The sequence below is a fragment of the Atractosteus spatula genome, chromosome 4, assembly GCF_055471065.1.
Source record: "Atractosteus spatula isolate fAtrSpa1 chromosome 4, fAtrSpa1.hap1, whole genome shotgun sequence".
In the NCBI taxonomy this organism is placed as follows: Eukaryota; Metazoa; Chordata; class Actinopteri; order Semionotiformes; family Lepisosteidae; genus Atractosteus; species Atractosteus spatula.
The window spans coordinates 58,909,841-58,924,259 of NC_142709.1; the positions used below are offsets into that span (position 1 = coordinate 58,909,841).

The window sequence follows — 14,419 nt, forward strand, 5'->3', positions numbered from 1 at the left end:
CCATTAATAATGGATTGATCTGGTTTACAGGCCTCTTCAGAGACAAATGGATTTCATCAGACCTTTCAGGATATGGCTGAATCACTGTTGGATTATCTATTTGTAGCCAAGCACATGCGATGGATCAAATGGTCTCTTCTGTTATGCATTGACTAAAGTATTATGTGAATTTCTGGTCACTGTATTAAAACGAACATCTTTTTATCCCTGGGACGAGTATCAAGAGTAGTAGTTCAAATTTTGAATTTAAAAGAGATTCCTCAGACTCCTCAGACTGAGAGTTCAAAGAAACTGAATTTTTTTAGACTTTGTAAAAGACAATGTTGAACAGTAGGGGTTAATTTTACCCAAAATCTAAGTAAAGTTTTAACTTTAAGCAAGGTGCCTCACTAAAATTGGACTAATAAATAATCTGTTGTATAAATGGGTCATGGTGTTACTGTATAAGAATTTTTAATTGTTGTACCTGATAAACTAAAAACTGTATCTGATTCAAATATTTAAAACTCTTAAAAGAATTGACAAACAGAACCCATTTTGTTTTGTTTTCTTAATGCTCAAGAATTAATCAAAAACCTATAAATTATGATGAATTGTGCTTAGGTGTAAACAAATAGCATTTCTTTCCACAAGCAGGCATTTGTTAAAGTATTGTGGGTGTCTGGAAGAAGATACCCAGTGGCACTGTAGTTGCTGATTTCCTGAGGTCCTTCCAAAAAATGGTTGAATGAGATCCTTAAAATATGCCAGGCAATTTGTTCATATATAAAATGCAATTAAAAGTAAATTGGAACTATTACTGAACAAAACAGATAACAAAGTAGTACTGGTGACCAGGAATAAATGTAATTGTCCTCACTCAGTGACAGTGGTACAGATTATAATGCCTGTTGCAGCAAAAAAGCTCAGTTCAATGTGTGTTTTAATTAAAACGTGTTTTTATATTTATGTACCCAGAGATGAGGCATTCTAAGAAAGAATAATTCAAAGCAATTACACCTTTTATTTTAAAAACATTTTTTAAACATTGTCACTTAAGCATGTGTTTTTACTTTAGAAAATTACAAAACAATTACATGTACTGTATATTGTTATATACAGTATCAAGTGTATATAAAAATAACTTCCTTTTTCACATCACACATGGTAAGAAAAGAAAATATATTCTAATATATTTAATAAAATCAAAGCACATTTTTTATTAGATTTTTAGCACACATTAAAAATTAGATCAAAAGAAAAATTATAATTAAAAGATGTACATTAAAGTTATAAAAACATCTGTAAAAGCATGTGTAATAACAACACTTACAAACTCCACGTTCTTAATGGAAAGGACAAAGTATTCCAAGTGTACACTTTAAAATCATATAAACCTGATCAGATTTTGTGAGGACACTAGCAAGACTGTTTTACACAAGCTGGAGAATTTTAACAGTGTAATAGTAGTTTTAAAAGAAACAAAGACATAAACAAGCTTCTCGGGAACAGACAGATAAGCAGCATCAGATTTGAGCAAAATTACATAAATTGAAATGTTCTAATAGTATTCTAAATAAGAGTTTCAGAACGAACAGTGACAATACCTGATCATTTCTAACTAGAACATCTGGAGTAAATTTGAGGATATCAGATGATAAACTCAGTCTTGTATTAGTAAGAAAGAACTGAAATCTAACTTACTAATGGTAATTGTAAATGTATATTACAGAACAGATATTTGTTATGCATGAATAAGGAATTTATTAGACAAACTGCCAGAATTACAGAGAAACCTTTGCACGTTTGCTCTCCATGACATTAAGTTCTAGTATGTTAGTCAAGGACAGTTAATATGTGTCTAAATCTGACAGTTTTATTGTAGGTGTATGTTGTAAGGAATGTTTTACAGTTGCTTTAAAATGAATGGTAGAAATTGGTTAGGAAAGTTCTGTCATACTGTTTATTCATTATTTTACACACCAGTAATAATTTTCCCATTTTCAGAAAGTGAGTAAAACTCCATGTGTGATTCCTAGAGAGAGACAAGATCAGTGATGTTTTACATTCTTTATGCACTTTACCTTTACTTTACAATTATATATTTAATGGAAAATACAACATTCAAATCCAGGGTACACTGGGAAAGTACATGAAACCGCGTATACAACTACTGTTGGAATACAAAATAAGATGATTCAGTAACAAATTATTACAAAGCAGTCATGATTTATTAGTTGATTTAAATGGTAAAAAGCTTTGAAAATTAAATCAAGCCTATACTCTAGTACATGTTAAAGAAACATTTTATAGCAATCACAAAAATGTCCAATTTAAATAAAATACTTGATTAAATATGTTTTGGAAAGTATATTAAAATGGCCAAAAAATATTTTTGTTTCACTTCATTAATAAGTTATTCTTAACTTGAAACTCTACCATGATTATTGTAGAATATCTGCTTTTTAAAATATTTTATATGGATTTTCTCAACCTGGCAACAATGAAGTGAAACGCAGCATTAACTGAAATGTTGTCCTGGTCATGCATTTTATGTCTTTGTTTTTAAATAATCATTTTTCTGTTATAAATTGCTTTCAAGTAATAAGTAAGCCACTTACTAAACTAGATCTCACTGAAATGACTACAAAGAATACATATAAAATACTGGAAACTGAGCAATGAAAATTTAGGAGGTAACAATAATTTTTGAGAGGGATAAGCTTCACAATTTACTGATTTACTGTCTTACCTTACTGATTGTGTTCAAAGAACATGAAATCCTAGAAAAGCAAAGATATTAAATTAGCAAAGGGCAATACTGACTACATATAATAATTTACAACTTAATTTAAATACAGTACAATGGTTTCATCAGACACTTCAAGTCTGATATGCTTTCCAGGTTGAATTAAAGCTGCACTAAGTTCTAAGCATTAACTACTATAACTTAGTAGTAACAGTAACTACAATAATATAATGACATTATTATATGCTATACTGTATATAAAGTACACTTACAATAAGGAAACAGGCACCGATCATTACAGCTTTAATTTTGACATCAAGGTCCATCGGAAACTGGATTCCAAAGTTATCTGCATCAGAAAAAGCTTCTCGAAAAAAACCTGTCCATTGTTTGGATATCCTGCCAACTGTAGAACTTTCATCCAAAGATTTCACCTACACAGATAAAACAGCAGGTGTCATGGAAATGCTGAAATTAACAGATTTATCTTTCTGCTCAACTGTGCACCTAAAATGCTTTCATATAGGATATCCTTCTCTTAATTCAGCTTTTGTTCTATAAAGTGGAAGTAATTGAATCCTGAACTTTTTCAGCTCCTCTAACATGTGTATTCCCGTGTTCCTGATTGACCTGAATTTTTTTATGTTGTCCTTGCTTTGACTAGAAGTGGCTTTGACTAGAAGAAGCAGTTTTGTTTTTCAGAATAATAAAGTTATTGAGTCAAGGATTAAAAATGAAATAAGACTTTTTTAAACTTAATACCAATGCCATCTCTTTAACAGTCCTAACTGTATCAGTTTGCTGGAGCGGGTGGGGGGACAAAGTACTTAGGCATGTTTGCACTTTTTAAATCTTTTTAAAGTTTCCATATAATTTGAGCAGGAGGTAAACAATTTGTGCTTTCAGTATACTGTATCTCTATTATAGATATACCCCAAAGGTATTATAGATATACCTCAAAGTTAACATCTGAGCAGCACTTGCAGTCACAGAAAGGGCCCACAATTTTCAGCACTGGCTCTTTTCTTTCATTTAGAATGGTGAATTTAGGCAGGAACGGGTGCCAGTTTTGAACAATATAACCAATTGGAGTGCCTGGTGGGGCTTGGACTTCTAACTGCAAAACAAGAAATGAATGTATCAAACACTGATTTGGTTAGTTAAACACAAAAAAATAAAGAAAAAATAATTTTGCCACAGAGAACAACTTAAAACAATCTTATCAGATCAAAAACCAATAAAGAAAAACACAAACACAAATGTGACCTAATATTTGTTTTTAGTATATTGAAAAGCAGATGGTTTATATCAACTTAAGCTTTAACTGCCCTTTCCATAATGTAAAATAAACCTGGTTTAGAAAAAAATCTTGGTTTATTACTGTACCTCCTGAAGACAGCACGGACAGCAGCAGCTACCACATTTTAGAGGCCGAGTTACAGTTAGTATTTCTTGACCAAAGTTGTCCAGAATTCTTATGGTAAAAGAACGTAGCGGTCCACAGAAATTCCGGTTGCAGCAGTCGTTCTCCTCAGCTGCATAAAACACTTGTTGTCCAAGGCTGTTTTTGATGTCATATTTGTTGTTGCTCTCCCATCCTAGAAGAACTAAAGGCAAAAGTGGGTATTTCATCACATGTTTTCAGAACTGAAATTGCTTACGTTTCATTAATTTCTCCTTGAAAAGAGTCATAGAGTGCTACCCTGCAGATTCTGCAAGCTTTCTTTATTTTTCAATTCTTGAATTTTAATAGTAGTGCATGAGTTTTTAACCTGAGCCAACAAGGCCCAAACCCTGGAATCTTTCACTCACTCTAAACACTGCAAATTAATGTTTATATCCTTAGTATTTTAAGGATCACTGTGGAGGTGTGCTTAGTACACTTAGCACCCTAATATCATCACTTTCATCACAGGTTTAAGAAATGTTATTCATCACATTTGTAATGGAAATAACAATACTAAAGATAATTTCTCCAAAAAAATACTCACTCCATTATCTTGATTGCAGACCTACAGTGTATGTCTCTTTGAAACACGTTACAAAGCTACAATGAATTTCATTAAAAAACTCCAGTTTTCATTTGTCTTTTATATGTCTTTAGCCCCAGAAGTGAGAGAGGCTCCAGCAACAAAATAGTGCTTCCCTGTGTGACAGTGTTTCCTTGGGCTGCGTTACTATCAGACAGAATTGTCCATTATCGTTCTGCCTGTCCCATAACTGTGCCATTAGAGTCGTTCAGTTATGCATCAGAGAGAACAAAATTCAAACTGTCATGATGGATGAAGCTAAGAAATGATGCACATAAAATATACACAGTATACCTTAATTTAAGTATTACCTATGAATTGTTTATTATGATACTGTTATAAAGTATTACCTATGAATGTATACTAATACATGAAAAACATTGTACTGATCCTTTTTCTCTCATTTGGCTCATTTTGTCCACTTATTTTCTGTTCTGCCTAATCCACTCACAGCGAGAGCATTGTGAAAAGTTCTGAACTGGCTTCTTATCAAGACCTCTTCCCCTTTTCTTTTCTCCTGCACACTTGCTCTCACTTCTGCTAAGAAATTGCACTTCAAATCTTTCTTTTGCCCCTCATCCTGTTGAGCTAAGAAATCATAAAGGGAACTCGGCACCTTATACAGTACATTACCTTCAACAACCTCCAATTTCTGATGAATGAGCAACTGGTCAATCTGTAAAATTTAACAAACAAACAAACAAACATAAAATATATTGGTTAGACTGTTTCATTTATGTAGGGTATTTTGGTTTTGTGAATATGGTTTTCAGTTTTAAAAATGGAACAGCCAAAAGTACATAAACATATTAAATATGAATAAATATTCCTTACAGGACATATGCTTCAAATGTTGTGGATTGATTAGTGAGAAAAACAGGAACAATACCATTGAATATACTGCAGATCTTGATGAAGAAAACATCTGAGTAGCTAGACAGCAAAAGCAGTATCAAGCTAGAGAAAAATCACCATTTATTTCCACTGTTGGATGAAAGAACAGCAATTATTTTTTGGGTCAACAAAAATCAAGGGAAATAGTATCCAAATTATTTTTATTAGGTGGTATTTTTATTAATAGACGTTGTGCATTATGCAACAGTTGCCAAACAAATGTCACAAAATGCTAGGTATTTTGTAAAACAGAAAAAGACCTGGTTTACAAAATGGAAGCACGGATTGCTGTTCAATGTGCTGTACAACCCTGTTCACTACTCCCTTGCAGTAAGAGGAAAAAAAACCCATGTGGAACTCTGTCGCCCCTTTTTTCCTTTGAATTAATGATGCGTTCATATTCAAAGCAGAGTGAAAATCACTATGATGAGTTTTCATATTCATATGCTATTCACTACAGTAATATGTCCTAACTGAACATAAAAAGCACAAATATATACCAACTACTGAACCTAAGGAGGAACAGGAGAGGAGAAAAAACAGCTGCAGTGCTTCAATACAGTCCTTAAATAGTCCTAGGATTATTGCAGATTATTGTACAATGTATAGCTGTCAGCAGTGTCTTCCCAGGAGGCATATAATGTATGTGTATTCATCTCTGTATCATTTAAAAACTTTCACTGGATTCAGGGTAACATAATTATGCAGACTACATACACCCAAAATTAACTGAAATACAAGAGTAAATCGACAAATAACACAAATTTGTGAATTATTGAGAAAATATATTTCACATTTAGGATTTTTTATTTTTCAACTTTAGTCCCCTGCATACTGAATCGGCATACTTTCATTTCTACTTTACAAGGATTTGCACGTCCTTGCGCTAAAATCAAATGGACTGACACATGACCTGTTGGATCTCCCTGACACTGGAGTTGAAGAAAGACAAAAGACACCATCCACGGGTTTGCATGTCCATTACATTGAAATCACATTGGATGCAAGCAAAGAGTTTAAGTGTACAACCATTTTCATGAAACAAAAATAAATGTTTCATTATTGTAAAATGTACAATCCTAGGGCAGACTCCAGTAACTGATTAACATTGCTCTCATTCCACAACATTAATATGTTAGCAAAGCACCTTAACATAAGTAATCAGAAGAATTTCAGAGGTATCAAGGCATGAACAACAATTAGCCAGTACAGAGGAACAATTATTGTTCCTATTGGAATTCTGCAGGATGCATTCCAGCAGTGTTTGCCAAATGGATAATAAGAATTTAGAGATTTGTTACTTTTCCTTTATTGCCACAATTATTACATGGCTGATTCTAGAAATACTGGGTATGAGGGATCCCTGTTTATCAGGAGCAATTCAAATTGCCACCATTTAGTAAACTGAGTTCCCAAAGTGTTTGTGTAGCATCTCTGAGGACTGATCCGATGTCACCTGAGCAAGATACTCCAGTCCTGGGGGACAGCCAGGAGGCCGTGGGGGTGCAGGCACTACCACAGCAGTTGGCATGGTACCAAATCCTGAGGGCAAACAGTGAGGGTTGAAGAATTGAGGTGGAGAATAAAATCGATAAGACAAAATTGTACACTCAGGCCTTTCCCATAGATTTTCACATTTCAAATATTCCCTAGATAAAACTCATTTTAGCTCAGGTAGGGGAAGGTAATCATACCAATAATCCATAATCTTACCACAAGCCTACTTTTGTGCATAATACTCCTGATATGAACACTCTAATGAGTTACTATATTATAAACTGAAATAAACGGCAATCAAAAACTTGCACATTCGATTTTATATATGTACAGATGACATTTCTTCAGTATGGAGTGTCCAATATATTTAATCTATTCTGAAGTTGTACTTAGTGCAATACGGGCCATAAAACATTCATTCATCACAGGAACAAGTGGACATACAGATTGTCATTTCCAACCAAATAAATAGATGCTCAAGGAAGAACCACATTAATCCTGAACTAATCTGAGCCTTTAAAAATGACAAAAAATATAGAGGTGATGGGCAATTCTATTAACTGTTCCTCTTCAATAAGTGTTAGGGGTAATAAAAAGTCCAATGTTTTAAGCTGAGGTTTCTTAAAATAACTCATACTGTACATGCCAACATTATCTTCCCAGTGGCAAAATCAAGGATATGTGTTGAAGTGCTCAAGGTCTCTAACTTGTATAGAGCTACTGTAGGATCACCAAGTGCACTCAGTCACAGAAAGGGCTTCCAGTGATGTGCACTAGCAGTGGTTCAATTAAATTATATTTTAAAAGATATTTAACAGAATAATTTTATGTAAACAGCATCCCAACCTAAAATGCTGGATGAGAAATGGTAATAACCTAATTGGCAATCTTTTTTCTCTCAAACCTACCTTGTACTTAAAATTAGCATTAAAGCTGATTTATGACTGAGGTGGATATTTTACACCTGCACTCAGTGCTCTGCCTGAAATTTGGTGACTTCATGAGAACCGTTCTTTTTACCATTCAAGCAACAAAGACCAAGGACAATGTACCAATTATATTCCCTTTGCACAGTCATGACCATTTGTGTGTGAGAGCTCAGACCACAGAGTGATCACTTTGTATAGTATGTCCACATATGCCTCTGCTTTTTAAACACACAGAAGTAGAAACATGTGCACTCAAAGAACTGCCTCAGTTTAAAAGGTTTAGGACTTAAGAGTTGTATTGTTGTCTGTTCATGCACTGAGACATTACACTGAAAAACAACCATCATTTTAACTATATAGTAACACTGCTGAACATCAATGGAAAACATTGTTAGAAGGACTAATTTAAAGGGTACCGTCCCACACACCATATGCACTTAACCAGTAGTCTATGAAACATCACTGAAATGCCAGAAAATAAATTTAGTTTTATTGCTCTTGAAAGGGAAGCAAACAAATATGGTTAAACTAACTTTCTTTTATTTTACTAATTTGCAGTGATGGAGACTCTAATATATAAGGACATTTACTAGAGGTTTATACTGTAGCTCAAGGGTACCACCCTGGATTTGGGCTCATGATCCTGCAGACTGGGGTTTAGAGGCCTAATGTCTACTGTTGTGACAAGTTATTTTTGCTGCTATTACTAGAGCTTATTAAGATGTAAATATGGACAATAGTATTAAATTTCCCTCTTGCTTTATAACTTATTGTAACAAATGTAAAGCAGATTCTGTGTTTCACTGCAGCCCGTGCATTTTTAAGCAAAAGTTAAAATACATACCAGGTGGCTGTGTAACGGGTTGTACCTGATTTGAAACAGGCTGTTTGTTACCTGTAATAAAGAATTGATCATTTGTAAATGAAAAATAAAAATCAGAAGCCTTTAATAATGTAAAATTGTTTTAAAACAATTGGTAACACAAGGAGGCTCTCATTTTCCAGGGTGGTTTTCAGGCAAACCCAACATGAAATTCAAATGCAAAGATAAAGATGGAACAAGGTCTCAAACACGGTTGTAAACAACTGCTGCAATTAACAGAGTTTACACAAGATTACTTAGTAGGTATAAATTAAGATTGTTCAGAGCAGACAATGCAGGTCTTTATGCTTTTTATGTTGCATATCTATGAAGCACTGCAAGAAGACTAAATGTTATACAAAGGTCAGATGACTATAGCACAATCTTTTACAAAGTGTAATGTGGCTTGTGAAAGTTTTAGTATTGGCAAGGGAGGCAGAAAATGATCAAATCAAATTGAAAAGATGGCCCCATGAGCATACAAATATGACTGTGAGGGGAACCCAGCCTACCTTAGACTCCTTACCCCACAACCCTCAGCCCCACACAGATTTCACTGTGCACCCGTAATAACATCAGCCCTGCTATTTTACTACGTTTAAAATGCTTATATATCCCTTAAAAATAAAAGCATCACATTTTGTTTCTAAATATATATAGAGCACTTCCTGGCCTAGTTTGAGGACTTAAGCATTGTGCTTTCTGTGGTTTCATCAGTTAAAGCCACCCTTTTTCTCTACCAGCATCGTAGAGGCTTTTACTTTGAAAGAAAGAAGAAATGACAATAGTTTAAGGGTTTATACCCCCACATTAACTTGTCTTTTATTTTCTTACCTGAATAATCCATGAGATCGCTTAAATTCTGCTGGAAGAAAAAACAGAGCAAATCTAACCAGAAACGTTTAATTCCCTTTGTCTTCGGTGGGATCAAATCTGCAAGGAAAAATCCATATATCATTTATTCTGTCTGAAATATTTTATTAAGATAAAAAAGCAATGGTTCTGTCCATAGGACCTTGGCCAAGGATTAGTTTATTAAGGATTTTATATATTCACACACAGCCATTACACTGAGAGTAAACACTTTAGATTTATAATCCACACACATATGTACTTTATAGTGCTTTTAACAGCAATCTGGGAGGTGTTTACATTTTAATCTTGTGCTTCCACTCCCCTATGTACAGTATAATTACTCATTGGCTGCCCATGTACATCGTTTCCAGCATTCTGCACTTCAGTCTTGCCAGAGACAGACATCTCTCATACTCTGTATTACCGAGAACTTATCTTTACCACATTAATCTCCTACAAATCAGGACTGTAGCTGATTTTTTTACCTCTTCCCGAACAAGCAGCTCTTCCATCTCAAATTCTCCACAGAAAACAATTGGCTCTGCTTCTGTCATGCTCTCTACTCTTTTCTTTCAGGACAGCTTAAGTCTTTTTAACCCTTCTTCTCTCTTCTCCTAAGTATTACTTGTTCTGCTCCCCGTTCATTGCTATCATTTCCTCAGCCAGATGAGTTACTGTAACATCAAAGTACTATGTATGCTATCCATTTATTTCATCCTCTTGTTTCGTAGGGAGCCGTGGTAACTCTAGACAGCAAGGGCGTCTAGTTCCTGACTGGAAAGTCCCAGGTTCAATCCCAGGTAGGGGCAAGTGAGGTAGCTTGCTCTATTTCCTTCCAGAGGGCTCCTAGGTCCACTCAGCCTGCTTTCCAAGTGAATACCAGGGGTTAATCCTTCTGGGGGTAATAGGTTGGCTGGAGTGTGAGGCTGACCACATCACCTCCACCTACAGTGTTGGATGGTCAAGGAAAATGGTGGCCCTTGCCTTCCATTCCCCATGGGCCTTTATGGGCTGAAAAGGGACCTACCTACCTATCTTGTTTCATAATTAGAGTCTGACATGGTGCTAATTAACAAACACAAGGAGGTCTACATTTAACCTCTCTTTTTCACCCTCCTACGTATAAATACTCTCTGGCTGCACACAACTGTGTGTCCATCTTTTCTAGTCCCGTTCCCTCCAAAACAACTACAAATGCTATGTGGATCATGTTGGTCATTCTTTTATTTTATTTTTGTACAGCATTTGTACTGCACTGTCTACCTACATTGGTATAATCTTTCTTCCATTTATTTGCATTTTACTGTTCTAGGTCTTGTAATCATTTCTTTTGTTTCCTTTTGCTTTTTATTGTGAAACTATATAAATACGGCAAGTCTTGGATATCCCTGATAAGCGCATTTCCTTTGCAAATAACAAATAAGTGAAATTGTAATAAAATGGCATTAGCCTTTTTAAATCTTACATTGTGGATACTACAAAACATCTCAAAGGAATGAAGGATACCATTCAAACTGCCATCAATAACAAACAACACCTTTTTCTCTGCCACACCATAGGGCAGCCATGACCCTGCCGTGTGTAGCTGTACATTACAAACAAGATTTCTGGAAATTTGAATTTAGCCTGGAGATCAATCAGAATACAAAAGAGAATAACACAGCCTTCCAGGACAGTGACAGAATTCAGTAGCCCAGGAAATTCATTGGTTTACATTTGCAGGAGTCAACAAACAACAGACTTTATCCTAACTAAATCCTTTTGTTAGTCAAGCTTATGTAGTGAACAGTACAACAAACCTCCCTACTGCTTCTTACAGACTAAATAAGCTAAGAATCTTTTGCTTTATCTGTGATCAAAGTGTATATCTTGAGGAGTGGCCAGTGTATTTCCTGGCAGCTGTAATGCTATATTTAAATTGGGTGATTTAAAAGGACAAGAGCTAACACAATAACTCTGTCACTTTGTCAATATGTAACATAACCTCTTTTAATTAAAAAAGGGTGAAATATCATGAACATACAGTAATTTATGTAGTCACAGAAGTTTCTACAACTGTATAAACATTACAACCATTAATGGTCTCTATACAGTATCTTCTAATGCAGTGGAGGCAAAAAGCAGTTCAATTATTCTCGTTATATTCTGCAAGGGCACCACAGTGTTTTAGGGTTCATCTCAAGTTGACAAGACATCTCTGATTGACAATGGTAGATTCTGTGATGCATTGCATGCAGATTTCTGGAAAGCGTTTGACAAGGGTTAATTTTTTTAACTCAGGGAAGGTATAGTACAACTGAGTGGTGTGACCGCTCAGTGATCTGGAAACCCAAGATACACAAAGCCATCTTGAATGCTTCCACTGACTCAGAATCCACAACAGAACTTTACAACTTCTTGTATGAAACTTAAATCCTTTGTGTAAAGAAGTTGTCAGGCCTGACTTTAATTTTAGTGTATTTAACGCACTCTTGACTTTAATTTTGGTTTATTTTATGACATTAGCCAACATTTGTCTTAAAATTGATCTACCATACCCACCCCTAAAATACACGAAAGTTACCCTGGATTCCTTCATGACTGTGGTGTCAATAAAATCTCTCTCTTTCCCATAGATGCAACTTACTTTTGCTTAAGTTTTATTTCTTGTGCTTCAGAATACTCTTGTGTCCTGTCTAACGCCTATGTGGTTTTTCAGATACTTATAATTATGAATCATCTGACAGTCTATTCTGTTCGTATTGATTACAAGGGGGTGCATGCCTGAGCAAAGATGGTGCTTCTCTTATACTGTAAGTACCCTTTGTTTTCTATACAAAACTAATCTTAACAACATCAAATTATCAAATTGAATTAGTCTTTTCGCCTACCCCAGCTTGCTCTCCATGAGACACAGACAGGGAGAGAAGCTTGGGGTTAGAGCGCAGGGTCAGCCATTGTACAGCACCCCTGGAGTACTGTAGTTGGGGTTAAGGGCCTTGCTCAGGGGCAAAACAGAGTATTATTCCTCTGCCGCCGCAAGATTTGAACCGGCAACAATCCAGCCACAGGCGTAAATCCTCAGCCACAGTGGCACCACTCCACCCTTCCGCTGCTCCGCCGGTGAAAAACAGAACAATAACCACAATATTGGTAATCCTATTATTGCAAAATATGAATGTAAGACCAGTATAATAATTCACAAATAACGGATAATTCCATTTCTAAAATCGTTTTTCTAAAATCACTAAATTGGAACGCAACAAGTAATTTGAAAAAAAAATAGTATTAAATTATTATCAGTATTAATAAAAGTGTGAATTAAAAACAGAAATATATAATTTTCGTAAAGCAAAGTCTAGAACTGCATATTAGAACTTGAACTCTATTCCATATCATGCGCTGGTACAGTTAGGTGATAAGACTACTCTTAAGAGTTGATAAAAAAGCTCGGTTACAGTAGTTATACAGATTTGTCTTTGCGAAACTCGCTCACAAAGGCAATAATAGTTGAAACGGTTAATGAAATGACAAACCCAACTGTATTGATCCTTTGTAGTTCAAATTAGAGTGGTTCCTAAAGATGAAAAACTCTTACCTTATGAAGAGAAAAGCGTATGAAAAGAACAAGGCAAGGTAACTCAGCGGCAAGTGGCAACCGCAGCTTTCACAATATCACATCCTGGATACCTCCTCGCTCAGGTCATGCGACTCTCGTACAGGGGAGATCCCGTACAGCGTGTTTTCCTGGAAACGAAACCTAACACGGAATCGTTGCTCGTATTACAAAAAGACGTTTAGTTCAATTCATCATTGCATTCTAGAGCCAGCATCTTGCACATAAGTTTATGGGTTTTTTTTTTAACTATATTATGTTCACTAAATGCATGGAAACTGCAGTGAGACGTGAATATTTTTTCGAGTTCGTTTCAGTCATGAACAGAGCGGTCGCAACCGTTGTCACGTTATGAGAATGTATTTTTTGTGTGTACACCTACTACCCGCATTTATTTTAAAGTCATTTACTGTACATGTTGTAGGATCACGCAAGGGTTACTTTAAAAAGAACACGACTTCCTCGTTTAATTTGAAGCTGGACATAGTCCTTGTCCTGAGTACACATGTACTTCATGAAGACCAAGAAAAAACTGGGGTATCTTTTATTTTCACTCGTGCTCTAGACTTGCAGTTCACCGTAAATATATTATATCTCCAATCCAGGAGCAGGCTGGCAAAAGCAGTGAGAGAAAGCAGTTGTCTAATTATTTGTCTCTCATTATATTGTTAACTTCCAATACAACAGTGTGTCGTTGTGTTACTGTCAATAGTGTTTTATTGTCAGCGATCACTACAATAGTTGCTTGAATTTGGGTCACAAATAATAATAAGAATAAGAGAGAGAGAGACATTACACAGGCATGCAGTACTATAATTCTGACACGTGTTTTTATGCAAATCACTTTGTATTCGTTCACCTTTTTTTGGACGTTATACTGAAGTAATTTCAGTGAAATATGTGTACTTTGCTCAATAGCACATCAACAGCCTTCCCAGGATTTGGACTCCTAACCTCTTAGTTATGCCTCAAGAGCTCTAACTCTTCCCCTTGGTTTAACAGCCCTGATATGCAAACTTTGATGTGTTG

General features: G+C 35.3%; 1 protein-coding gene across 1 annotated transcript; it reads right to left on the reverse strand.

Annotated features, from left to right (window-relative positions):
• Nucleotides 1-983: 983 nt before the first annotated feature.
• On the reverse strand, nucleotides 984-13,515 carry LOC148836697 (phospholipid scramblase 1-like). Its single transcript, XM_088914304.1, has 10 exons — nucleotides 13,373-13,515; nucleotides 9,775-9,873; nucleotides 8,923-8,973; nucleotides 7,109-7,194; nucleotides 5,392-5,434; nucleotides 4,115-4,335; nucleotides 3,684-3,845; nucleotides 3,001-3,162; nucleotides 2,732-2,762; nucleotides 984-2,014 (listed from the first exon to the last, which is right to left on the reverse strand). The coding sequence occupies exons 2-9, from the start codon at nucleotides 9,785-9,787 to the stop codon at nucleotides 2,733-2,735; spliced, it is 768 nt and encodes a 255-aa protein (XP_088770430.1). The 5' UTR covers nucleotides 9,788-9,873; nucleotides 13,373-13,515; the 3' UTR covers nucleotides 984-2,014; nucleotide 2,732.
• Between the last annotated feature and the right edge of the window lie 904 nt (nucleotides 13,516-14,419).

Bases quoted from the DNA above. Each gene is read 5' to 3' on its own strand.
- LOC148836697 (XM_088914304.1), bottom strand. The intron at 7,195-8,922 runs GTATGTATTTTA...GTTTGCCCTCAG, and splicing joins ACCCGTTACACAGCCACCTG to GATTTGGTACCATGCCAACT. The intron at 3,163-3,683 runs GTATATCTATAA...TTATCTGTGTAG, and splicing joins GCTCAGATGTTAACTTTGAG to GTGAAATCTTTGGATGAAAG.